Below are 26997 nucleotides of genomic sequence, written 5' to 3' on the forward strand. Positions count from 1 at the left end.
TAACATTGTATTCTTCTATTTATTGCTTTCTATTCATTTCCATCAGCTTTAACACAAACTGTCATTACACACTTACGTCCTTGTGTTTACTTGTTTGCCTGCCTTCCACAATAAACTATAAGCTCCATAAGGGCAAAGAACATTTCTGTCTGTATTCCCAGGGCCCACCATTCTGACCAAAAGTGTGCAGAAGTACTTGTCGAATGAATAAATGAGCCAGCTGGCCATATATGGCCACAGGGCTGTTCTGATCACCTGAATGCCCTATATAAACCAGGTGTGAGCCCTTGTGGGACCACAAAATAACTTTCCAACCTGCCCCAGCAGGGGTCCTGCTGTAATCTCCAAGTCTATAAAGATTAGTTAAGATTGATGCCAACTAAGTCAAGGCATAGCCTCTACTGTCAGGTACCACTTCCACTACTTCTGGGCCTGAGGCCTGAATTGGAGGAAAAAGGCCCACTGTGATCAGGTCAAGAGGAAGTGAATAACCCCACCTTGAGACACCTTCTGCATGACTTAGGCAGACAACCTAAACTGGTATCTATGGAAATCAGCCCAGCAACCTGTTCTCCATCTGGTAGGAAAGCCATCTGGGGCTTCCCACCCAAGGAAGTTTATTTTTATTGCCATTTTATTCCCCTGCTACTTTTAGATGTCAAGAACGTGAGTGTGTGAGAAGCTGAGGGCTGGGAACTTTGAGCTTGCATCCTCAGAGCCACTGTTTGTGCTCTGTCACAAAGGGAGTACATATCCCTTAAATTAATTTAACATTATGTGTCAGCCATACTTCAATAAAAAACTAAATATAAAGAAGGGAGTGCAGGGAAGGAATAGACTATCCACCTGTGAGCTCCCAAGGATAATTGAGCATACCCATCTCTGGTGCCCAGGGCATGGGTTTAGGCAATCCTACTCATAATTGGAGCCTATAAGAACACCTGCCCTAGAATTTCAGGGAATTCATCTGTCCCTACATCTGCCTACCAGATCCCAAACAGTGGAAACAGAGGATCAGGGAGGTGAATATTACCAAGACTTCCAGGGGTCCACGTGGTGCCTCCTTGATTTCTGCACGGTCCTCCATAGGTCTGTGGACAGGCCCTCCCATCCTAGCTCCAGGAATCATGCCACACGAGGACAATGTCTTGAGCTTTCCCATGACCTCTCATAACTAACTTTGCCAGATCCATCATTCCCCAGATCTTGTTGAGTGCCTTCTCTGCCAGTTACCATGCCAGGTGCAAGAGGTATAATGAGTAAGGTGCAACAACTTTCAGATTAGGAGTATGACAGCTATAGATTCAAGTCCAGGCTCTGCTTTTTATCAGTCATATGCCCTATTCATCTGAGCCTCAGCCTTTTGTAGAGGGAGAAGTCATAGACCCTGCCTTCCAAATCACTGAGCGCTGGTTGTAATTATCTCTGGAATTGGCAGCCAAACCCTGACCCACTAGAACTCAGGAGGGATGCTAGGACCCCCATTCCACTGTGGAGAATGGGCAACTGTAGAATGGAAAACAGGAAGATTAAGTGGGGCTCCAGAGCTTCAGCACTGAGCTTTAAAATTGGCTACAGAGTCTCTCACATGTGGCTTCCATCTGGGCTTAGCCCCAAGGTCCCTTACCTGGGCTTCAAGGATTGCTATCATATCCTCAAACTGTTCTCCCTGCAGCTACTGGTTGTATTCTGGGCAAGGGTCATTTTTTCCCAGGCTCCTTCTTAGCTGTAGGGCAATCTGCCAAAGGACTTACTATTTCTGCAGGAAATGAGGGCCTAGGGACAGGGATCTGGCAGGTGGCTAAGAGTCCCAGGGGTTCACCCTTTTTTGCACTCCACTCCTGAAACTTTAACGTATCAGGGCTCTTTGGGAATCTGGATTCTCTGCCTACCTCCTTGCTCATCTTTTAGTTCAGAATGAGTCCCAAACTCTGGTACCCTCACAGCCCCTCCCCACAAGAAAGCAACAAAACCATCTTGGTGAACACATTTACTTAATATGGGGGGTGGGGTATTGCTGTCTCTGTCACTGTGTATAGGGTGGTAGGGAGACAACCAGAGGGACTTCTGCCCTGGAGTAAGAGGCTGTTCTGGCCCCAGGATGGGGGGTGGGGAGCAGACTGAGGGGACCGGGCAGGTGTGTATGGGGTGGGGGGTAGGGTGAAGCTCTGCACACATCCTTGGGACCACAGTCCAGGCCCACCCAGTCACCAAAGCAAGAACCGAATAAATAAAGTGCAACCGTGGGGTTGGGAGAGGGGGAGAGGGAGGGCACCGGGCACACCCATGCCCACGGCCCACATTCAGTGCTGCCAGGTCTGGCCTGCCTCCTGGCCAGACCCTCTTGTCCAATCCCCCCATGTCTGTCCCTCCATGAGCCAGGCAGGGCCCCTATGCAGCTACTGGAGGTAGCGATAAGCTTTAAAGCAGTGGTTGCCAGCATCGGCCACCACCACGTGTCCATCTGAGGTCAGTGCCAGGCCCTGGGGGCCATACAGTGGCTCTGCAGACGTGTTGATGTAGGACAGGAAGGAGCCAGAGCTGTCGAATACCTGGGGAATGAGTGGACAATGGAGGGAGAGGTGAGACCGGGCAGATGGCAGGCATTTTCAGGGGGGAAGGGGAAGGGTGCATGGAGCACAGCAAGCAGCCTCACCCCCATGCCATCCCTGGGCCTCACCTGGATGCGGCTGTTGCCCCAGTCAGCCACGATGATGTTCCCATTGGAGTCCACTGCTACTCCCGTGGGGGCGTTGAACTGCCCATTGCCCTCACCGTGGGAGCCAAACTTGAAGAGGAACTCTCCGTCGGCACTGTACACCTGGCAGGGGAAAGGGCTGGGGGCTGGGGACCCGGCCTCAGGCACAGGGCAGGGCCTTAGAGGAGGCGGGGTAAAGCCCCAGGGCTGAGGACCCCCAGATCTGCAGCTCCAGCCCCCTTCTTCCCAGGCTTCACATCCATGCTTCCCACTGCCTACAGAACATCTCCAGCTGATGTCCCCTGGGCTTATGAAGCCTAACAGCTCTACTTCCCCCAAGCTCTCTTTCTCGGTGAATGGCAACACCCATTTGGCCCAGGAGGCATTCTCAACTCCACCTCCTCCTCTGCATGACAACTAGCAAATTCACACAACCAGCTGATTCTATCTCAAATCTGCACCCTCCTGTATGTATGGCCACTGTAGTGGTCCTCAACATTTCTCATCTAGATTACTACAAAAGACTGATCTTCCTGACACTAGTCTCGCCCCAGCCAGAGTGATCTTTCCAAGACACAGGACTGCACTGCCCTGCTCCTTGCAACCCTTCGGTGATTCCCCACGGCTCTCAGGAAGAAAGCAAGTCCCCTAACAGGGCACCAAGGCTCATCAGTACTGGAACCACTCCCCTCTTCAAACACAGTCAGAACTACTTGTGGTTTCTTGAGCATGCTGAAGGGTTTCTGCCTCCAGTTCTTGGCTGCTCTGGTCCCCCTTGCCTCAAATCCTTTCCTTCTCTCCCTCCTAGTTAATTCCCCTGCTCCTTTAGGTGGTTCTCCTCTCACCTGAATCAAATGTTTCAGCTATGCCCTCACACAGTTCCCTGCACTTCCCTACCACATAACTGTAACATAATAATACACTGTAATATGCTGCTTTACCTCTTCCCTACTAGACTATTAGCAAAAAGATAGTGTATTTGCCTTATTCATCACTGTATCCCCAGCTTCTAGCATAGTGCCCAGGACAAAGTAGCCATGCCATAAATATTTATTATTCCAATGAATGACCTCAAGGAGGGGGAAAATGTGAGAGAGAGAGGAGTCTTGTGAAAGAGGAAAGGATGTTGGGACAGCTGTCATGGAGGAAAGGAAGACACTGACCTTCACTGAATGGTTATGGAAATCCGTCACTACAATCTCGTTCTTGTTGTTCACAGCCACAAAATGAGGCCCTGAAAATACAAAGTGGTCTCTAGGGCAGTGAGCTGGGACACTGACTGGGATGGAGAAGAGTGTCTGGGATGACAGAGCTGGGGTGTTAGAAAAGAAGTGGGGTCTCAGAGGCTGACAGGTTATCTCTGGGATAATGGTCCTAAGGTATAGTGAAGGCAGGGCGTCCTTTAAGGCCCAGACCTAGGAGGAGGGGTGGTTAAGTCTGGGGTGTCCAAGGTAGTTCTCTGGGGCTGGGATGTCAGAATAGATCTCTGAATTGTTCCGCAATACCTGCAAAGTGGCGGTCAGTGGCCCCACGGCCCCCAAAACGGCCAACCAGCTTGCCATTGGGCTGGAAGGTAAAGACGCAGCAAGACTTGTTGTCTACCACAATGATATGTCCGTTCCGGTCTACAGCTACTCCTTTGGGGCCCATGAGGCGGCCAGCTCCAATCTTGGTCTGGAGGAAGAGGATATCATTAGGGGCTTTCTCCTGCCTTATGGGGAGAATAGTCCCAGCCTGCCACTAAAGGAGAACATGGGGCTAGGGATGGACCATTCTGGGCCCTGACCACCAGGAGGCGCTAAAATGGTCACCTCGGCAGGCCATCTGAAGTGCAGAGCACAGTGACAGCAGTAGGCCTCTTACCTTGAATTTGCCCTCAGGGGAGAAGATGCTGACCCAACGGTTGTCATAGTCTGCCACAATAATGTCTCCATTGGTGTCCACTGCCACACCTGTGGGACGCTGCAGCTGCCCTGGTGAGCGCCCTCGGACCCCAAAGCGGAATTTGAACTGGCCTTCATTGGAGAAAACCTGGAGCAGAGGAGCAAGGGAAGGAGCGGGAAGGAGGGGAGAGACTGTGGGCACAGAGGGAAGGGAGCAAGATCCTGAGGGAGGAAACCCCCCCCCATTCATTCAGTCATTCAATGAGCACTTACTGACACCATGCTGGGGGGCACAGGGAAGAATCAGACACGGCTGCAGACCTGAGGTCACATGCAGCACAGATATGAAGGAGAGAGACTGTAGGAAGAGGACAGGGGTGAGGGGGAATGGCCAGGGAAGGTTCCAAGAGAGGTATGTCTGAGTTAACAGCCTAATAAGGAGGCCAAGAGACAAAGCAACACTGGCCAGTAAAGGAGGAGGAAAGGCATTTGAGCAGAGTGAACAGTAGGTAAAAGGCACAGGGTGCAGTAAGGGCACTGCTCATCCAGGGTGGCTGGACTGCAGGGAGCACTCCCATGAACAGAAGGAACAAGGTTTTCTCCTGGGTGTAATGACGATTCACGGAAAATTTCTGAAGAAAGTGAGAGGAGAGTGACAAGATGAGATCTGCTTTTGTGGTATAACAAGAAATATACTTGGTCTTTGTCCCCAGTGCCTGACACAGAGCTCCTCAAAGCCTTGGAATTTCCTGATTAATAGGAGTGTCTTTTGCCATTCACAAGGAGCCCCTTTTGAGCTCATGATAATGAGGTGACTCAGGATGGGGCTCCTACACAGCTTCAGGATGGGGCTGGTCACCAGAAAGAACAAATCATTAAAGAGTTGGAACTTTCAGCCCCACCCACTCATCTCTGGGAAGAAGAGAGGAATGGTACAGATTTGATGTGCTTCCAGGTTGGTGCTAGGAGGGCGGTGTGCCCCAGTTCTACAGGGACCAAGTTCCTACATTAGAGATTCTTCTAGACCTCACCCTATGTACTTCTCCATCTGGCTGTTCATCTGTATCCTTTATAGTAAACTGGTAAACATAATTAAATGTTCCTCTGAATTCTATGAGTCACTGTAGCAAATTAACCAAACCTGAGGAGGGGGTCGTATGACCCTCCAATTTATAGCTGGTCAGTCAGAAGCACAAGGAACAACCTGGACTTGTGACTGGCATCTGAGGCAGGGACAGTTTTATGGGAAGTGATGCTATCTCTAGTAGACAGTGTCAAAATTCAGTTAAATCTGCAGGGCACCTGGTTAGTGTCCACTGATAGTTGCTTGGTACTGTTGGAAAAAACATATGGGAGCTTTTAGGAAAGAATACTTGGGCTGCAGGGAGGAGTCTAAACTGGACACTAGCTGGGCAGTTAGAGGTGATGTATTAGTCCAGGTGAGAAGTGATTATGGCTTGTTCCAGGGTAGTTGCTGGTGCAAAGATAGACTCAGGAGACATAGGAGGAAGACAATAATACTTGGCAGCAGACAAGAAAAGGTGGGGTGGTGGACAAGGGTGAGTATGTCCAGGCTAAGAGGCTGACAAGGAGCCTTCTTCCCAGACAGAGCAATCCTTCCAAACTTTTCCCCTCTCCTACCTCCTCCTTTAGTAGGTGTCCAACATGCTCAGGTCTCCCCATCCTAAAAGCACCTCCTTTAATGCTCCTTCCCTCTATAGCCAAGCCTTCTTATTTCTCCTTCACAGCCAAAACATCACTCACTATACAAGTCTCACATACTCGGCTTTGTTACAGGCTCTAGGGACAGAAGATGAGCCAGGAGCAGCCTTGGGGAGCTCAAGTTCTGGGTCTTGGCTTTGCTCCTTCCTTAGTGGCCTAGGCCCCCTGCCCCTGCCCCATCCCCATCTCTTAGGCCTGCAGGGCTGTTTGAACTGGACCCACCAGCAGACCTCAATCCCTCCTGATGTGGACTTCCAGCATGCCCTCAGCTGGCTGGCCAGCCCAGCGGCTGGGGTCTGCCCTGGTCTCTTGTGGCAGGCCAGCATTAGCCAGCATGACAGGGAGGCACCTCGAGTGGAAGAGCTGATGTCAGAGGGGCTAAAAGGTCCTGCTAGATCAGCAGCAAGGCTGCAATTCTTCCCCCTCTGGTCTAGGCAGCTTGGTCCAACTCAACACTGAGGCTTGGTGAAGGTGGTGGTGTCTAGCTCTTCCCTTCCTATCCTATCTACCTCTGACACCTGGCCAACTCCTACTCATCTTTTGATTCTCAGACATTTCCAGGTCACTTCTTCAGAGAAATTTCCCATGACCAACTCCAGCCCTTGAGTCAATATACACACATAAAGGTAGGCCTATGCCATATGCTTCACAGTTCTATTAACAACTGTCACTCCTGCAAACTAACTGCTAAATACTCTTGTCTCCCAAGGAGGTAAGCGTCAGGTGGGACAGAGACCGTCTGCCTGGCTTGCTGCTGCATTTGCACTGCTGGCACAGCAACGGGCACACAGCAGTCAGTCAACAAATGTACAAATTCCTTGGCTCAGCCTCACACAGAACTGGGCATCTCCAGTCCTGCTGCACAGCCGCTCAACATGTACAGAAGGGGGGGGCGGGAAGAAGGGAAATCACCAATTGATACCCAGGCCTGCTCCTGAATGGCAGCACCAGCTACATAGGGCACCAAGTCCTGCTATTCTTGATCTCTTCTCCCTTGACATCTGATGGCTCATCAAAACCTGCCATATTTGCTTTCTTTCTTTTTTTTTAAGATTTTATTTATTTGAGAGAGAGAGAGAGAGAGAGAGAGAATGAGCACAAGCATGAGGAGGAGGAGCAGCAGCAGGCAGAGGGAGAGAGAGAGAAGTAAGGTCCCCTCTGAGCAAGAAACCCAACATGGGGCTTGACCCTAGGACCCTGGGATCATGACCTGAGCTGAAAGCAGACACTTAACCAACTGAGCCATGCAGGTGCCTCCATATTTGCCCTCTTAACGTCTCTAGAATCTTCTGGTGCCTTAGTTTGGTCCTTAACACCTCTCTCCTACACGATAGTAGCACTAAGTAACTTCAGGATCTGAGTCTAGAGGCAAGGTGCGGGTGGGGCAGAGAGACTAAAAAGAAACAACAGGACAAACCAATGATTCTAATAAAGAATGAAAAGTGCTGTAGCAAAGGCCGAGGGAACTCAGAGAAGAATGTGATTAATCTTCTGCCTGAAGGAAATGAGCAAGTTTTCACAGAAAAGCTGATAAAATTTCTGGACTAAAACTATTACACAGGAATATAATATATACAAATCAAATTCTTCATTCAAAAATCACAAAATGTTTTTTTCTCTTTTGTCAGCTGATGCTGATTAGGCACTACGAGGGGATTTGCCTCAGCTGTCACCATAGACAAGCCAAAGGAGGAAAAGTTCACAAGGTCACCAAACGTCATGAACAGGGTGGGGAGGCAACATCTATATGGGAGCCTGGCCCATATGAAGCTGGAGGACCCCAAAATAAAGGAAAACCCAGTAACTCAGCTCTGGAATCTGAGAGCCCAGGTCCTAGCAGTTATAAAATTGGGGTACAGGTGGAGTAGGAGCAAGGAGGCCTGCTGTAGGAGTAGCAGGTGTCTGGAGAGGAAAGGGGGCTGCCCCAGGCCCTCTCTCTCAACTCCCCAGTCCTTCATTAGGGAGACAAAGTAGCAAACATCTTTGTGTGCATGTGAACGTCCATGTGTGTGCACACCAGGGACAGTTTCCCAAATTTCAGCTTTTGGGGCCAGAAGGCATCTCTGGCATAAGGAGGAGAAAAGGAGTTGGAAGGTGGAGGGTGGGACTGAGTAGGGCCTTGGCACCACCTCCACCCCCCATCCGCTCACTATCTTGGCTGGACCCGAAAGCTTCCATGTGCTGCCCTGCACCTCTCCATTCCTCTCCCCTCAGGAATAAGGCAGGAATAAAAGCAAGCTGGACAGGACTGGGACAATGGTTGTTGAAGAGTTCCTGGCACCTTCAGCCTGCTAACCTGGAAGGCAGGGAGTGGGAGGAGCTGACACTGAGGTGACAGACCTGTGGCACGGGTATTCAGGCAGGGTGAGGAAGAGCTTTAAGTTTATAGATGTTGTGAAGCAAGGATCTTCAAGAAAGGTTTAGCCACCTGATAAAATGTTTCCAAGAACTGAAGTGCCTGGTAGTTAGAAACAATCCTGCACAAGATAAAATAAAAATTCCACAGCATCCTCTCCAAAACTGTTTACAATATAACCTCAGCTACTCGGCTCCTAATAGTAATCCACCTCCAGCTGGCTAGGATTCTTCCAGTTCCCTGAACAACCCCCCTCCGGCACTTTCCTACCTCCTGGCTTTTGTTTACAGTCTCCACCTGGACAATGATATTTTTAACAATACCTAACATTAGAAGGTTCACCAGGTGTCAGGTAACGTGCATTACGTCATTTTAATGCTCCCAGCAACTCCACAAGGTATTCTTTTCCCAATTTTAACATGAGCTAACTGAAGCTCAGAGAGGTCACATGACTTGTCAGTAAGTGGCAGACTAGGATTCAAGCCCAGGTGTCTGGTTTCAGAGCCTAAGCTTTTAACTGCTATCTGCTCTATCAAGCTGGTGCCTGTCACTAGGCTCTGGGCTCACTACAAGGAATACAGAGAGAAAATCATGCTTCCTGGCTTTAAGGAGCTCAAAGTGCAGAGTGAGGCCACGCCCATTGGTGGAGCAGATGTTTTCATCAGGCATGTGAGGGGCTGGGAGCGCTGGGTGCAGGACCACGTTTGAGGCTGCACTACAGTTTAGCCTCTGGAAGACACCTCTCTTCATCAGTCGCTCCCACTTGACTAGCCAACCAGATGTTTGCAGAGACCAGCATGGACAAGAGACACTCTAGGACCAGGCTGGTATGATGAAAGAAAGCAGGAGAGGGCAATGCCTGCATCCCGACCACGTGGGGACAGGGGAGAAAGTAAGCCAGTCAGGTGGATGCTCCAATGGAGACAGAGGGGTATGCAGAATCAACCAGATCTTTGGAGTCCAGGTGCTCACGTGGACAGAGGCTCAGCCTGGGAGGTAGAGGCTGCAAGCACAGGAAAACGCTGGCACCTAACTGCGAAGGTGCTGGATAGGGTTGTGGCCACTGGAAGTGGATGGCAAGTGGGTGGGTGAGGGATGGTGCTGCGATTCATTGCTCTTTAAGGACTGGTACTATCTTCAAGGATTGGTTCATCTTTCAAGAGGTGACTGGTACGCTCTGTTTTTTTCAGGAGGTCTAGTTTGAGAACCTTCACCGGTGTCAGGGGAGAACTGGCAAGGCGCTTACCTGGATACATTGGTTGTTGCTGTCTGCTACCACTATGCGGCCGCTGCTAGCTGCCGACACTCCCTGTAAATTGGTGAATTCGCCCTTCTCCCTTCCTCGACTGCCTGTGGGGAGGGCAGGGGAGGAAAACAGAACAATTGGCTGAGGTCATCTTGAGTGGTGCTCGAGAACCGCCGGCCCACTGCCCGAGCCGCCCCCGCCCCCGCCCGGCTGGGCCCTCCGCCCTCCACCCCCGCGTACCAACGCGGAAGACAAGCTCGTCCTCGATGGGGTTGTCCTTCCGTTTGCCTCCGGTGCTGTACATGGAGCTGGGCCTCCGCACCGCCTTCTGGCGCACGTGGCTGCCGGGGCCGCCGGGGGACTTGACGCGGCGCTTGACGTCGTCGGGGGAAGGGGGCAGGTCCCCGGGGCGCAGGGCCCGCACGCGGAAGGGGCTGCCGCGCACCGGCTGTCCGTAGAGCAGCACCGAGAGGAGCAGCTCGCCCTCCGCGCGTGCCGTATACACGAGCTCGTACGTGCCGTTCTTGTGGTCCACCACCGGCACCGGGAGGCGCGCGCCGTCGGGGCCCGTGATCTCGGCGCGCAGCTCGGCGCTGCCCGTGCGCACCAGCCTCCCGTCCTTGTCTTTGGTAGTGACGGTGAGCGAGGCGGGCTGGCCCACAAGAGCCTGGCGCAGGCCCTCGCCCGTGGCCACGGTCTCGTGGGCCGTGGCGCTCGTGGTGAGCAGCGCGCCGAGATTGAGCACCGAGCGCCGCAGCCCGTCGACCTCGAGGACCAGTTCCAGCTGCGCGTTCTCGTGCGGCCGCTCGGGGAAGGCCTGCGCCGCCAACGCCGCCAGCCGCTCTCGCATGTGCTTGCGCACCAACAGCACCTCCGGGGCCGAGCCCAGGCGCAGCGCCTGCTCCGCGAAGCTGCAGCTGCTGCCGATGTGCTCCTGACCCTGGCGCAGTGTGTCTAACTGGGTCTGCAACACCTGAGGAGGGGTGAGGGGAGGGTTGGGTGCGCAGACTGGCACGGAAGGGGTCTGTGTGATTCCTTACGAACTTAGAGTACTACAGCACGAAAGAAATGCAAGAGGCTGGGTATGGACAAGGGACACGGGTATTGCCCTCCCTACGGGGCCAGGTCAGAAGGCAGAACGGGGTGCCCAGACGTGGAAAGCAGGGAAGGCACGGTGGTAACAAGGCCATCTCACAAGGGGCAGTGGTAGGGAAGGGTGAACAGACGCACCTTCTGCTTGGCCCCACAAATGGCCTCCAGGTCGCTGACCAGAGCCTGCTTGCGCTGCTGCAGCGCTTGCTCCAGGTCCTCGAAGACTGCGCTGATCTGGGCCAGGGCCTCTGCTTTGCGCTCCTGCAGCTGCTGGCTGATGCCCCCCACTAAGGCGATAGCTGCAGACAGCTGTGGCAGTCTAGGGAGGGGAAACATCTCATACCGCGGTTGCTTGAGGATGCTTTCACCAAACCATTCCTTCTCAGGGGGTCTCCACTGTGCCCTCGAGGAGATCCCCTACCTGAGACCTCCCCGCCCTCCCTAAGAGTTTTATTTCTAAGCCTCCCCGGGGTCCCTCCCCTGCCCCACCAGCCCAGGCCCCGCCAGCCCCGGTTCCCACCAGGCTCCTACCGGCCGCGCACCGCCTCGAGCTGGCGCTGCAGGGCCGCCTTGTGCTGCTCCACCACGTCGCGCAGCAGCACGGTGCCGTGCTCGCGGTGCTCCCCGGCGCGGCACTCGCCGCACATGGCCGTCTCACAGGCCTCACAGTAAAACTCCATCGTCTGGCGGCATAAGCACTCCAGTCAGGCAATGGCTAGACACCAGGCTTCTTTGTCTCCTCCCCGCCCGCTCTGCCCTCCTCGCCCCTCACCTTCCAAGTGCATCCCCCTACCTGGACCACTTATCCAACAAAACGCCCTCTCACCCTCAGCCCCTCAGCCCCTCTCCCAGCCTCTCCTTGCCCTCCACCCCAAGTCCTGGCCTCACTGGGCCTGCTTGGGCCCACCTTGCCTTCATGGTTGGGGCAGGAGAGGGGGCGGCCAGCCACTGCGCTGAGGGGGTGGGGGTCCTCGGGGTCGTGGGCCCCATCAGGTGCCTGCTGCATCGCCTCCATGAGGCTGCTGATGAAGAAGTTGTTCTGCAGTGCAGAGACGCCCTGCTCCGGGAGGATGGACGTCTGCCGACATACTGGACATGACAGCGTCAGGCTCTGGGCAGGGATGTAGTTCTGGAGGCATCTGGCCAGGGAGGAGGGGGAGTCAAAAGGATGAGGGGTGGGCAAAATCAGTGCACCCCTCCTCACGCCTTCCAGGGATGCCAATCCTTCTCCTCACAGGTGTACACTTCATTTTGAAATCTCTCTGGTTGGCACACAAATCTTGTCCTGCCAGCAGGTGTAAAAGGCCTCACCTTTCACAAGTGAGTAAAACACATCCCTGATCTCTCAGAAAAGCAGACAGATCTGCATTCTTCACAGTGTGTACAAACACAGGCTCACCTTTCAAGGTGTTTACAAACCGTTCTCATAGAAAACGTGCAAATAGCCCCATTAACTCATTAAACATTTACCGACTGCCTACTCTTGCCAAATTTGTGCCAAGCTCTTGGGATAAACAGATAAAGCGCAGTACCCATCACTAAAATACTTCCAAGTCTACAGAGGAAAAAAGTCAGAGTTTATAGAAGTAAATAGTATAATGATAAGGGCATGGGTCTGGAGTTAGGCTGCCTGGGTTCAATTTCTAGGTCAGTCATCTATTATACTATGTGACCCCTGATAAGTTACTTAACTTTTATGAGCCAAGTATCCTTCCTGTGTAAAATGGAGACAGCACAGACTTCACAGGGTTTTGGAGGGAGGATTAAATGTAAAGTGCTATGGGGAGCCCTGGGTGGTTCAGCAGTTTAGCGCCTGCCTTTGGCCCAGGGCATTACCCTGGAGTTCTGGGATCAAGTCCCACATCCGGCTCCCTGCATTGAGCCTGCTTCTTCCTCTGCCTGTGCCTCTGCCTCTCTCTCTCTCTCTCTGCCTCTCATGAATAAATAAATAAAATCTTAAAAAAAAAATAAAGAGCTTACATGCCAACTCAGAGCAAGCATTATATATTGTAGGGTATTAGTATTATTTATTACTAGCAAAAGACTACTATACATACAGTGATAAGGAAATGCATAGAAAGGGCATCTGGCCCCAGGTACAAGTGGAGAGAAAAGCCAGGAAAAGCTTCAGAGGGTGTAGGCTAAATCTTCCTGGATAAATCATTGTTAGCCTAACCAAAGAAAAGTGCAGGGAGAAGAGGAAGGGTGTTCCAGACATAGAAGGTAGCCAGAAACAGCATCATGTAAGCAGGGAAGCAGTTTGGGGTGGGTGGAAATCAAGTCCAAGGCAAGAAATGGTAAGAGAAGTCTAAGAGAGAGACAGGGGCCAGTTATGCAAGGTAACATAGCCCATACTAGGAGCTTTGAAATGATCCCAGGGGTGCCTGGGTGGCTCAGTTGGTTAAGCGTCTACCTTGAGCTCAGGTCATGGTCTCAGGGCCCTAGGATTGGCCCCTGCTTCAGGCTACCTGCTCAGCAGGAAGTCTGCTTCTCCTTCTACCTCTGCCCCTCCCCCACTTCTGCTTGCTCTTTCTCTTACTTGCTCTTTCTTTCCCAAATAAATTAATGAAAATCTAAAAAAGAAAGAAAGAAGAAAGAGAAAGAATGAAGAAAGAAAGAAAGAAAAAAGAAAGAAAGAAAGAAAAGAAAGAAAGAAAGAAAGAAAGAAAGAAAGAAAGAAAGAAAGAAGAAAGAAAGAAAGAAAGAGAAAGAAAGAAAAAGAAAGAAATTATCCCGATAGCAACAGGGAACACCGGGAGCATGGTATAGCCACTTTTACATTTTATCCTCTTCATTGCCTCTGTGTGGAACATGAATCTGAATGTGATGAGACAGCAGATAGCAGCAGCAGCAGCATCCAGCTACTGTTTATTAAGTACTATGTGCCAGGTGCCTTGCTCTGTGCCTTATGTTTATGTTAATGGACTCAGAAAGGGTAAGTCATCCAAGGTAACAGGCTAGTGAGCACTGGAGCCTGGACTCAAATCCAAGGCAAAACATGTGCTTAGCCAAGATGCTCTCACAATAGTCTTGTAAGAGATCTTGCAGTGGATGAGAAGAACCTGGAATTAGGCAGTAGCAATGTAGACTAGGAGCTGGAAAACAAATTTGAGAAGCATTTAAGAAGTACAGCAGTGGGAGGTGTTAGGTCTGAGTAGATATGGGGAGTGAGAGATGAGTCTTGGTTGACTCCCAGATTCCTAGCTTAGAAGATGGACTGGATGGTGGTGACAGTCACTAAGATGAGAAACACAGACAGAGGAGTGGTTTATAAAGGAGTTCAGCTTTGACCTGGCTGAGTTTACTGGAACAGTAGGACATCTGGGTAGTAGGACAGGTGGGGAAAAGGCAGAGAGAGATGGGGTACCATCAACATTGAGGTAGCCTCTGTAGCCACAGGGGAGGATGAGATCAACCCAAAAGGCATAGTCAGTGACAAGAGCAGGGCAGAACAAATACTGAATGAGGAGAGCAAAGAGGAACCAGCAGAGAAGTAGGAGGAGAGGCACTGATAAGGCATCAAAGTAAGTAGTGCATTTCCAGAAGGAGGTGAAGGATCCTGATCAGTGTGAAAGTGCCTGAGGAGTCAGGGGAGGTAAGGACTGGGGAAAGGCCCCCTGAACTTGCCCAGTGTGAGAGTAGTTTTGTCTGTAAAGAAAATTGGGGGGGGGGGGGGCGGTGCCAGAGGAAAGAAAGCTTGACTGCTGCTGGTTAAGAGTGAATGGAGGTTGGGGGTTTGAGGAAGAAGGGGCTTGGCATGAGGGACTGCATGGCAGCTTGCAGGAGATGAAGGGACACAGGAGAGTTCCTATCTGTTTGTAATGGGAGCCTGAACATGTTTATAAATTGAGGAGCCAGCAGAGACAAGAAGAAACACGGACAGGACTCTGGGAGGGGGTAATGGCTCCAGGTGGCCTGAGGAGGAGGAGTGGACCCCATTCTCTGCGTGGGGGAAGGGGGAAAGAGAGATGGATGTACCTGAGCGCAGGGGTAAAGTTAGAGAGGATGCCTCGCTTCCCTCAGGCAAGATGGGCTGCCAAGAGCAAAGGAGGGGTTCCGGAGACTGGTAAAGGCTGGGATTAGTCACTGAAGGGAGGAGGAGATGAAGCTTTCTAGAAACACAGCCCCTGGCTGTGTTTGAAGACCATGAATCTATAGAGGGGAGATCTATCTGCATGGTGTATACTTTCCCATATCCTCAATTTCTTCTCTTAATGTTCTCTACACCTCTGGATCTGCATTAATTAATTTTTATTTATTCAATAAACACTGTGTGCCAGGCACGATTCTAAGTGCTTCACAAATATTAACTAATTTGTGACCTAGTTTTGCCAGCAGTCGTGTCAAGTAGAGAGTGGTTTTGTCTCACACTCCACATTCCTTAGGGCCAGAAGGTGGGGTTGAACTCTCCTTGCTCTCAGCTGGAACATTTCTGTTCTTCTACAGCTCCTTGGAAGCTCATGTGTTCTGTCTATACCACCCTCCTGTTATTATCTCCAGTGGCCTCATGGTGGCTTGCCCAATGACTCTTCTGGCTCACTCTCTTCTTCTGTTACTGCCACCCCCAAGACTGCCCCCACCAGCACTATCCCACCCCACCCCACCCCCTATGCGTGCGCCCACGTGCACACACACACACATACACACAAACTCCTGTCGTCACTCTCAAGGGCTCTGACATCCGCAAGGTGACCCCTCCACCATCAGAATCTCAATTCTTTGACCTTCGCACAACCAGTGATCTTTTCTTCCACTTCACCTCAGTTGTCCTCTCCCATGCTACCCCTACCTCCCGTTTCTCATTGCCAATCTCTGCATCAACCCTACTATCTGAATTTCAGCCATTAAAATCTGTCTCCCTGCAGCTCTCTGCCCAGCTCACTGAATCTGGGGTTTCCTCAGCAAAATATTTGCAAACTCATCGAGATCTCCTTCCTATGTGTTGAGCATACCTGGCTTATACTACCTTCCTAACCGGTTTCCTCTTTCCATTCTCGCACCTCTGTAATCCATTCTCCACACAGCAGCCAGAGGGAGCTTTAAAATCTAATTTATGTCACGTTATTTCCTTGCCTAAACAAAAAACAAAAACAAAAACCCTCCTCCAATGGTTTCCCGTTGTGTTTAGAATAAAATCTAAACACTCTCCTAAAACCACCAAGTTCCTCCACAAACTATCCTGATGCTTTTGGACCTCACTTCATCCTCCTCATTCAGCTATACTCACTTCTTTTGAGTATAGCCCAGATCTCTACCCCTTCCCAAAGGCCTTGGCACTGGCTTTTCCCACTACATGGGCCAATCTGCAAGTGAATCTCCTCATCCTCAGGCCTCAGGTCAAATGTCACCTCCTCAGGGAAGCCTTCCCTGATGATTCTATGTAGAGTAGCCCCTGGCCCAACCATCCCCACTCAATCCCTCTTTATTTCCTGCAAAGAACTTTGCTGCACCTCTCCTGTTTGATTATTTGCTTGCTTACTGTCAGTCACCACCCACTAGAGTAAAGCTCTTTGACAGCAGGGACTGAGGGATAAATGAATGAGTAGTAGTTAAGAGTGAAGGCCCTGAAGTCAAACCTGGATTCAGACATTCAGACCTCAGCTATTTACTTACTGTGGAACCTCAGAAACATTTCTTAATTACTCAGTGACTCTTAACCCTAGTTTATTCCCCTCTAAAATGAGGATAACTAAGTATCTATTGTGAGGATTAAGCAGTTCAATACATGTATTTCACTTAGCCAGTCCCTGGCAGATACTAAGCAATTGATATATTGTAGTTACTGTTATAATTTCTCAGGCACTTATTTTCTCCATGAGAGCTCAGTGAACTGGGCCTAGGAGGAGGTACAGAGATGTCCAATTACAGTTCTGATCCAGGGTTGAGCATCAGCTGCGGCTGCGTGGGTTCAGAAAAGAACAAAGACCTGAGGAAATTATGGCAGCCAGTCAGGTGGTCAGCCACAGGGCCTGGCATGGGTAAGAAAGGATGGAGCTGGTGGCTGGGAGAGGGAGCAGTTGAGGGGGCTGGGCGTCTATACCCAGTCAAAGCTGCTAGAGTGGGAATGGGGTAATGGGAGCAGGAAGGGGATACCAGAGTTTATGACCACAGAGGTGATATTATTCTGGGTAATGGCAAGTTCCAGACACAGTTGGGAGAGTGTAGACTGAGGTGGTCTGGAGGATGTCCCTGGAGAAACAGTCGAGAACCAAGAGGCCCAAGTGAGTAGTGAAGTCATCAGGTTGATGGAAGAGCTTGGAATAGACCAGAAGGCTGAGACTGTTTCCAGTTGATGATGGGGTGAGAGAGTAGAGCTGAAATCTTAAAGAGCGGTGAGGTTGGAAGAAAAGCGTGTCCCTGTGACAGAGGCAGCTTTCAGTGAAGGCAGGAGGCAGTGGGAAGGCTTGGGTGGAGGCAATGGCAAGAAGACCCAGGGGCCAAAGGCTTCATGGGGACCTCAGGGTAAAGGCAAAATTCTCTAACATGTCTACCAAGCCTCCTGTGGTGAGAGTCCCACCTGCCTCTCTAGCTTCACCCCTACCACCTCAATCACATAGCTCTGCTCCAGCCTCAGCAGAATTCCTCCAGGCCCTCTTACCTGACACACTCCCTCATTCCACATGCCTTTTCCCATTTCTGCCTCGAATGCTTGTACCACTTGTTAACTTGCTAACATCACTTAGTGCATCCTCCAGGTCGCACAGGGAAGCCTTCCCTCATTCTCTAAACCATAAACTCTCGTAGCTTACCACTTTATTTGCAGCCTTATGAAGGGGGCAATATTTATCTGCAGTCTGGCTGTAGGACAGTTTGATGACTCTCTTTCTCCTTAACTACACTGTAAGCTGTCTAAGAGCAAGTATTACATCAGTTTGCTTAACATACCCAATGCCTGGGACAGTCTGGGACATAGTAGATGCTCAATAAATAAATATCTGTAGAATGAATAAATAACGGATAAAAGGTGGGGAGTGATGCCTTTCATTCAGGGCCTCAGAACAACCATGAAGACAAGCGGGGAAGGAAAGACCCTCATCTGTCCTCCCACGGGTGCTGCAGCTCGTGGAGAGTCTCCGCTCTGTCTGATTTCTCTGGCAGTGTTGAAAGCTGCCTTGAGGTCTGGCAAAGGGCAGGTACTATGACCCAGGGTCAGCAGCTTCTGGCCTCTCACACGTTCTTGCACCAAAACCTCATCTCTTGCAGGTTAGGGTCCATCTGCTCCCCTCCATGTGTATGCACTTCCCTTATCTCCTATAGGTTTACACATGCCACCCCTCTTAGGGGGGCCTGCAAGGTCCTCATCCCTCCCTGGTACACACACCCCCTCACCTCTCACAAAAGGTATGCAGGCAAGGCAGAACCTTGGGGCACCGGTACCGATCCAGACAGATGCTGCACACCAGGAACTGCTTGTCCATCGGCTGGACCTCTGGGCCAGGGCTGTCCTCCCTCTTCGCCATGGTGCCCACGGAGGTTTCCTGCCACTCACACCAGCCTGCATACAGAGAGACGGTCAGCCCCAGGGAAGCCCACGCTCCCTCTCCCCACCCAATCCCCACCACTCAAATTCCCCTGCAGAGAACTAACCCCGTTTCTTCCCTGCCAGAGGCAGGACAGGCAGAGATCAGGAGGGAACAGGGTGAAGTAGGTGGGCCCAGTGACCTCCGAGCATGGCGCTCTGGTTAAAACCAGACTTAGGGTTAGATTGGGTTTCAAAGCCTCTTACCAGGTATGTAACCTCAGACAATTCATATAACCTCTCTGAGCCTCAGTTTCCTAATTTGCAATTGTGGGAATAGTGCATACCTCAAACGGATGTTTTGAGAATTTGCAATAGTGCACGCTGACTGCACAGTACAGGGATGCCCACTTTCAAGGACACCCACCCTTCACTTCCTCTGCCTTCCCCAAATCTTCCTCCAGGGGGCTCTCTTCATGGAGGGTCTCTCCCGCAGCTCTTCTTCCTAAGCTCTGACCCAGCCCTCAGCACGACTGCCTGGGATTACATTCAATATCAGTATCCACATCCAGTCAGTATCAGGTCTTGTGGAGTCTGCCTCCCGAATATCTTATGCCCTTTTTTCCAACCACACATCTACTGCCCTCAGTTCAGGTTGCCACCAAATCTGTCCTGTGATATAGTGACAGCCTTCTAACTGGTACCCTTGTTTCTTCACTTGTGCCTCTTATCCATCTAATATCCATCTCCCTCGCAACTAAACTGAGGCTCCTAAGACACAGGTTCCACCTTGTCACCTCCTCCCTATTAAGATCCTTCAATGGTTCTTTCTATTGTCCAGGGGACAATGTCCAAACTCGTTGGAGCGGCCAACAAGGCTTAGCTGTGTCTGGCCCATACCTCCCTCTACTACCTCATGTCTCATGATTCTATAATCAGTCACACTGGTGTCTCTTCAGTTCCCGGAAAACTCCTTGTTCTCTTTTGCTTCTGGGCAGTCACACCTTCTGTTCTCTTTGCCTGAGATCCTCTTCCAAGCTCCCCTTTGCCTAGCTGGCTCCCACTTACCTTTCAGGTCTCCACATAAATGTCACTTCCTCCAGAAGGCCCTCCCTGATTTCCTGAAGTCTGGGTTAGCTATCCTACCTTTAGGTCCCTCCGCACCCTGTACTCCTCCATTCTAGCCTGGATATGCTCTACTGCAATTTCCTTGTTACTTCTCTGTTTCCTCCACTACATGCAGAGTTCTTGAAGGCAGACAGTATATCTTATTATTTTATTCTTAACACTTAGTACAGAGCCCAACATAAGGATTGATCAATATTTACTGAATTAATTCCATAATTCAACAAATATTTGTTAAGTGCCTACTTTGTGCAGGCGCTGGGGAAAGAGTGATAAACAAAATAGATATGGTCACTGTCCTTGCGGTGGGGAGGTGGTGACATTTATTTTATTGTTTATTTATTTGTTAAACGTTTATTTATCTTAGAGAGAGAGCGACAGCATGCACTAGCAGGAGAGACAGAGGGAGAGGGAAAGAGAAAATCCCAAGCAGACTCCATGCTGAGCAAGAAGCCCAACATGGGGCTTGATCTCACCACTATGAGACCACAATCTGAGCTGAAACCAACTGTTGGATGTTTAACTGAATGCACCACATAGATGCCCTGACATATATTTTAAAAGTAAAATTTAAAACTACATATTTACAAATTGTAGGGGAGGAGAGTGCTATAAAGAAGAAAGGATCCTATGAGGAAGAATATTTTTTTTGTTTGGGTGATCAGAGAGGGCCTCTCCCAGCAAGATAACTTTTAAGCTGAGCTCTGAAGAATGGAAGGAAAATGGTAGGGATGAGGATGGGGCATCAAAGATTGATGGAGGGGAATCATTCTGGGCTGAAGGAATGGCAGGAATGAAAGTTCTTAGGTAGAAGGTTCACTGGGAACCCAAAAGGACTATGTGGTCAGTGCAAAGTGAATAAAAGGCAAGAGGTGAATTAGGGAAGGTAGGATAAAATGAGTGCACCAAGAACCTTGACTTTAAAATTTTGGACTTTACCCTAGGGGAGGAAGGGGGATGTTGTAATTTACAAAAAAAATAAAAATAAATTTAAAAGCTCCTCTGGTAGCTAAGAGGATTGAGGAGGAGCCAGAGTGGAAGCAGGGAGACTAGTGAGGAAGCTACCTCAGTTCTTCCTGTCAGATGATGTTTGGTATTAGCAGAGATATAGGCAAAAAGGTAGACTAATTTGAGAAATACTCATGAGGCTGAATCAAAAAGACATCATGAAGGGGCGCCTGGGCGGCTCAGTTGTTGAGTATCTGCCTTTGGCTCAGGGCATGACCCCAGGGTACTGGGATAGAGTCCTGCATTGGGCTCCCCACCAGGAGCCTGCTTCTCCCTCTGCCTATGTCTCTGCCTCTCTCTCTCTCATGAATAAATAAATAAAATATTTTTTAAAAAAGACATCACAATGGATTGGGTGTGAGAGGGAAAAGAGAATGCCAATAATGACTCCCTTGAGCAAATGATAGGCCATGCTCAGAGACAGTGAAAGCTGAGGAACTGCTGTGGAGCACTCTCCTTTCAGCATGTGAAGTTTGACTTTCTATATGATGTCCAGGTAGAGATGTCAAGAAAGGAATAGAATATAAGCTGAGTAGAATAGAATCTGGCTGGTTACCATTTGAGAAGGATTGGCATATTAATGACACTTAAAACGATGAGAATGGATGAGGCCACCTAGGGACAGAGAGTAGAGTGGAGAGTGAAGAACCCAAAGGGGTGGAAGAAAACCAAGAGACTGTGGAACCAAATAAATCCAAGGAAGAGAGTGATTCAAGAATGAAGGGATGATGAAGGCAGATGAAGACTGGGATGCCCACCAGTTTGGCTACGTGGCACAGTAGGGGAAGCAATGGCATTAGAGTAGCTGAGTGATGAGTAAAGATGAAGACTTGAACAATAGTGGCTGTAGACAATTCTCGAGAGAAATGTGGCCATGAAGGGAGGCAGAACTGGACTACTTCAAAACACGCAGTGGCTACGATCGTAACAACTATCTGTGCCCAGCTAGATGCATCATGGGCTTCTGTAAGGACAAGTGAGTGAGTGAATGAATGAATGAATGAATGCATGTCTGTCTGCTGTGGGGGCCAGTCCAGAACCCTCTTCAGGTTTGGGGAGGAGCAGAAGAAGGGCTGAACTGCATATGTCTTATATTTGTATAAGGGTGGGCATGAGTAGGATTGGGATAGGAAGGGCATCTCTGAGAGCATCCTCTCCTGATGCTCACTGGGATTCTGAGGTTCTCTCTCCAGAGAGACCTAACACCAGGACAACAGAGCAGGAGGAGGACAGGCTGAGGGTTGGTGGAAGGTTAGGAGGTGGGAGCCAAGCTGAAGCTTCTGTCTGGTGAAGGGGAGGGCTAGGAGAAAAAGTAGGAGTGGCTGGGAGGAAGAGTAGGAGTAGCCTACTGGGTACTGCTGGGGCAGCTGGACATCAGGCTCCACCTCTCTCCAATCCCAAAGGGCTCTCTCAGCCTGTCACACAGGGGCGGGGACTGGGCTACATCCAAGGACAGGCAGCTCCTCCCTCCCTTCCCCTTCCTGCTTCAGTTCCCCACCCAGACTTGCTGGGCATGCAACCGCTAAGGCCATACCCCAGCCTGAATCACTAAGATTCCCTTCTTGTCTTGGGTTCCCACTCCCACCTCTCCCATCCCACCATGTCTTAGAGATCTGCCCCCAAGGTCCTTCATGTAATGGTTTAGGTGGACTGTTTTCCACAGTGGAAAGTTGGAAGATCTTGAACTCAGAGCTGAGGGTTCACACTCCTTCCTCGGGCTGCCCACTGCCATCCCTGCATCCCTTACCCCACCCATCTTTTATGGCTCAGTTCTAAAGGCACCTCATTTCCTCATTCAGCATTCACTCAACAACTCTGCTAGGACTGGGAATACAAAGATAAATAGTCACAGTGCAGCCTTCATGGATTCTGCAATCTAATAAATAGATTACTGCAATGCAACATAGAAGACTATGTGGGAAAGCAGTTTGCTACAGGAGCACAGAACTCACCTAATCTAGAGCTGGGGCAGGGGAAAGGGGTTTCTGGAGGTTGGGGGTCAAGAGAGTTCTCCTAAAGAAAGTGACACTCACAATGAGAGCTCCAGGATGAGTAACTTACAGAGGATGGTGCCTTCTACATCAGGAGACTGAGTCACATACTGTAACAGAGGAGGGCTAACAAATGAGGTAGAGGGCACCTGGGTGGGTCAGTCAGTTAAGCATCTACCTTCAGCTCAGGTCATGATCCTGGGGTCCTGGGATCGAGTCCCACATTAGGCTCCCTCTTTGGTGTAGAGCCTACTTCTCCCTCTTCCTCTGCCTGCTGTTCCCCTGCTTGTGCTCTCCCTCTCTCTCAAATTAATAAATGAAATCTTAAAAAAAAAAAAAAAGAAATGAGGTGGAGTGGTAGGCAGGGGCTAGATCACACAATGCTTGGTTGGCCTTACTAAGGAGTTTAGACTTTATTCTTCCCTGCTTGGGAATTAAGGTTTTATCCAAAGAGCAAAGGAAACGTTGGGTTACGTGGGTTGGGAAAGATGGGTAGAGAGGGTTTACATATAAAGTGATAGAGGCACAAGAGTCACTTTTTTTACTTCTGTGTGAAAATTAGTTTAGGGGCGTCACCAGGACAAAGGTGAGACTGCATGATATTCCACAGGAGAGCTGATGGTGGCCTTGACTAGGGGAGTAGCCAAGGGGAGATGCAGAGAAGTTGATTTCATAGGGAAGAATCAACAGAACTTGATGACTGATTGGTGTCATGTGAAGAGTAGACGGACAAGAAAGAATTAGAGATGATTCCTTGTTTTCTGGCTTGGAAAATCTGGAAGAGGAGCCGCTGAATGAAAGGATGATAAGTTCAGTGTTTCCCTAAGACAAATCTGAGGTGCCTATGGGACATTTGAATGGAGAAGTCCAGTTGGCGGTGGGAAAGCCTAGGAAAGAGATCGGCCCGGGGATAGAGATTCTGGAGTCATTGGTGTAGAGATGGTGCCTAAAGCCATGGAATTGGCTGACATCACTCAGAGTATAAGGAGAGAAAGGAGAGCCTGGGACCGTGCCCCGAGGAACCTCAACATTTAAGGGATAGGCCCAGAAAACAAAGCTTGTTTGTAAAGAAACTGAAAAGGTGTGGCCAGAGAAACTAGGAGAAACAGGAAGGAGAGATATCATGAAGATCAAAGGAGAAGAAGCTTCATGGATAAGGCAACAGTGAAATGCTGCAGAGAGGCCCTAGGATCTAAAGCCAAAAAGAAACTGTCATTAGCTTTAAGGAGTATGGTTTCCAGAGGCTGGAGGAGAGGAAGCCAGATCCAGAGGGCTGAGAAGGAAGTTAACTGTGAGTAAATGAAGAAAGCCATTGCTGACTCCATCAGATCCTCGGCATCTGCAAAGGATACGTTTCAAGGCTTTTCAGTTTCTCCAAATTCTCAAACAGCATCCCATTTTCCCGATGACTTTCTCCTACAACCTCACGAGAGTCCCGGTACACATGATTTACACAGCTGTGGCTAGAGGTAGGTGACCAAGGCATTGTTAAAAAAAAAAATGATGCAAGAGGTCAGCGAGGCTCACTTTGTTCTTAAAATGACTCACTCCTGTACACTAGCCCCCAAGTGTATTTGATCATTTGAGACCTCAACAAAATGACAATGACTGCAGGTTACAGTTTTGGGGGTTTCTCAGGAACAGATAAAGCTCTGGAGGAAGTAAAGTCCTGAAAACCAAGGAATCCTTTCAGTAAGATTGGCAGGGATGGAAAGTGATGAAATCCACAGGGCCATCACCCCCGCAACTGCCAGACTGAGCAGGTGGGTGAACGGTCCAATCAGCTGATCAACCTATCAAAGAATCAGACTGCCCTGGGCATACTCTGGACCAGGCTCCTAAACAGGAAACTGGAGACACAAAACTGAAACAGATGCACTCCTTGTCCCTCACAAGTCTCAGACTGGTGTGGGAAAGAGACACGGAAATACATGACTATAATGTGGTGTCATGATACTGACATATTCAAACTGTTATGGCCAGAAAAAGGAGGAAGTATCTAACTCTGAAAGTGGTGAAGGAGAATAAAAAAGGCTTCCAGAGGAAGGGATATATGAACAGACTCTTGTAGCAGCTTGATAGGTACACTGGGAAAACAGTGAGTAAAGGTACAGAAACATGAAAAATTAAGAAACATGGACCAGTTGGGGCAAGATAGCAAGACTCAAAAGGGCAGAGGTTATACTAGATGTTTTCATGATCCACTTGATACAGGTTCTCCAACTGCCTCTCTGGCTGTGCCTTCACTGCCCATTCCTTAAATGTCTAACTCCTCAGGGCTTTGATCCAGGACCTCTTCTCTTAGTTTCATACTCTGCCTGGGAAATATCACCTCCCATGGTTTCAGCTACTATCCTCTTGACTCCCAAAACTTTATCTCCTGTGGAGAAAACTGTCTTGAACACCAGGCCCATGTATCAACCATAGATAGCTTGGACATCTCTACATAGATGGGAATCTTCTCCATTCTCCCCGTTCTTTTACCTTTCAGATACCAGCTATGACTATATCCTTGATTCTGCCTCTAAAATGTATCTCAGTTAAAAGGTCAGGAGATTTAGGAGCTAGTCTTGACTCTGTTACTAATGTCACTAATGCAAGGTTAGACTCTGGGCAAGTTTCTATTCCATCTCCTTACTTGTAAATTGGGATGGGGGGGGGAGGCGATGTCTTTTTGTTTCCCAAATTTGCGATTCCCAAGGTTCTCTTTCTAGCCAAAGGTCCCTACAGACTATAATATGTGCCATGATTAAATCCCATCTTCAGGATTTGATTGCTGATTCCTACAGTACGGCTAGCTGTGTTGGAGGGTGATTGCAGTTGCCCCCACCTCCCTTCCAAAACAAATGTTTGCTAAGTTTGGGGCACCCATAACACTCCCCCTGGGCACCCTATACCCTAGCCATATGGTTTTGCTCTGTTTTTCTGAACCCAGGCTGTGTTCACAACTATGGGCCTTTACTCAAGCTCTTCTCTCAGCAAGAATGTCATTGTCCCCTAAGTGGCTGAGGCAGCACCTGGCACACAGAGGGTGCTCAGTATATGTTGGTGACAGGAGAGCCATGTTTAAATCACTGCAGTTCCCTCTCACCAGACAGAGAGGCAAAAGCACAGGCAATAACAAGACAAGTAAACAAAGTTCCAGGGAAAAAGACCTCTACTTAACATAAAAAAGCTCTTCCACAGCAGAAGGTAGTTAAGTGCTCTGTCACTGGAGGCATGCAAGCCAAGAGAGGCAGGGCACCTGTCAGGCCTGCAGCTCTGACTCCAATTCTGCAGCAAACCAGAGCCCTACTTAGGGGATGAATGGGCCGTGGCGAGCTGGACAGACAAGCAGGGAAAGACCTGTGAAAAAGACCTCTGCACCCACTCCAGCCTCCCAGATCTCACCTTCCTGCTGGTGCTAGTCCTGGGTTTATGCTGTCCACATCAGAGACCCCCACACCAGGAACAAGCCCAGGACCTGCCCGCAGTCAGACCGACCTCCCTGGGGTGTAGCCTGCCCCTCCAACCTGCAACCATCTGTCCCTGCAGGTTTGCAGCCCAAGATCTGAAGCCAAGTCCAGAAGGGAGGAGGCTAGGACCAGGGAGGGGCCTGGGGTCCTCCAAGCGGGGCCCAGGCTGAAGGGGAACCAGAGGGGTCCTTTCCTACAACAAGCAGCCTCCGGATGAGGCTTCCCGTCCAGGGACCAGTGCTAGAGGAGGAAGAGGGTCCTCCACCCCGGCTGGTGGGCTTCTTGGTGCCGAGGAGGATGGAGCGGGGAGCCAGGGGCGGAGGTGTCTGCACCAGGGAGAAAGGAACCCTTCCGACGAGCTGGGCCACAAGATTCCAGAGTCCCATTCAGCAACCCCACCCGCCACCCCGCCGCCACCCTCGGCCGCAGCCTCCGACACCTCCGCCAGCACACACAAGCTCCCAGACCCCGCGCCCCAAGGAACCATCACCCATCCACCCGCGCCTCCCCCCTAGCACGGACCTCACGTGAGCAGCCACAGCCCGAGGAATCCCCCCACTGCTCGCACGGACACGGACACGCCTCACGTGGACCGAGACAGACACAGCTTTTGAAAAGCATCTGTGCCCCCACCCGCAGACGCTCGGACAGACATACCGCCGCTCGGGCTCGGACCCGGGGCCGGGCAGACAGGGACACAAATGCACCCCCGGGGGCCGCCCGTCGCACTCACCGCGGCGGAGCAGGAAGGGAGGACCGAGGCCCAGGCTGCGGCCACTCGGAGCGGCCCGCGGCGCTGCCCCCGCTGCCAGCGCCCGACCGCCCGGCCCTGCCCGCGGCGCCGCCCCACGCCCCGCGCCTCCGCCTGTCCCCGCGCCGGCGCCGCCGCCGGACCCGCCGCACAGGCCGGAGGGAGGGGCCGGGGCGGGGCTGCGGACCCGCCGGGGGAGGGGGCGGCTCGC

General features: G+C 50.6%; 1 protein-coding gene across 2 annotated transcripts; it reads right to left on the reverse strand.

The window, feature by feature from the left end:
* Positions 1–1975: 1975 nt before the first annotated feature.
* TRIM3 (tripartite motif containing 3) lies at positions 1976–26872 on the reverse strand. Of its 2 annotated transcripts, none has more exons than XM_038568899.1 (12): positions 26769–26872; positions 18327–18492; positions 11905–12136; positions 11529–11680; positions 11136–11316; positions 10146–10878; positions 9906–10009; positions 4562–4729; positions 4204–4372; positions 3862–3932; positions 2681–2821; positions 1976–2552 (listed from the first exon to the last, which is right to left on the reverse strand). In XM_038568899.1, exons 2-12 carry the CDS (start codon positions 18455–18457, stop codon positions 2400–2402), a joined length of 2235 nt encoding a protein of 744 aa, XP_038424827.1. In that variant the 5' UTR covers positions 18458–18492; positions 26769–26872; the 3' UTR covers positions 1976–2399. The 2 variants fall into 2 exon arrangements, with proteins under 2 accessions (XP_038424827.1, XP_038424828.1); XM_038568900.1 differs by lacking the exon at positions 26769–26872 and adding an exon at positions 26558–26673.
* Between the last annotated feature and the right edge of the window lie 125 nt (positions 26873–26997).

The sequence above is a fragment of the Canis lupus genome, chromosome 21, assembly GCF_011100685.1.
Source record: "Canis lupus familiaris isolate Mischka breed German Shepherd chromosome 21, alternate assembly UU_Cfam_GSD_1.0, whole genome shotgun sequence".
Lineage (NCBI taxonomy): Eukaryota > Metazoa > Chordata > Mammalia > Carnivora > Canidae > Canis > Canis lupus.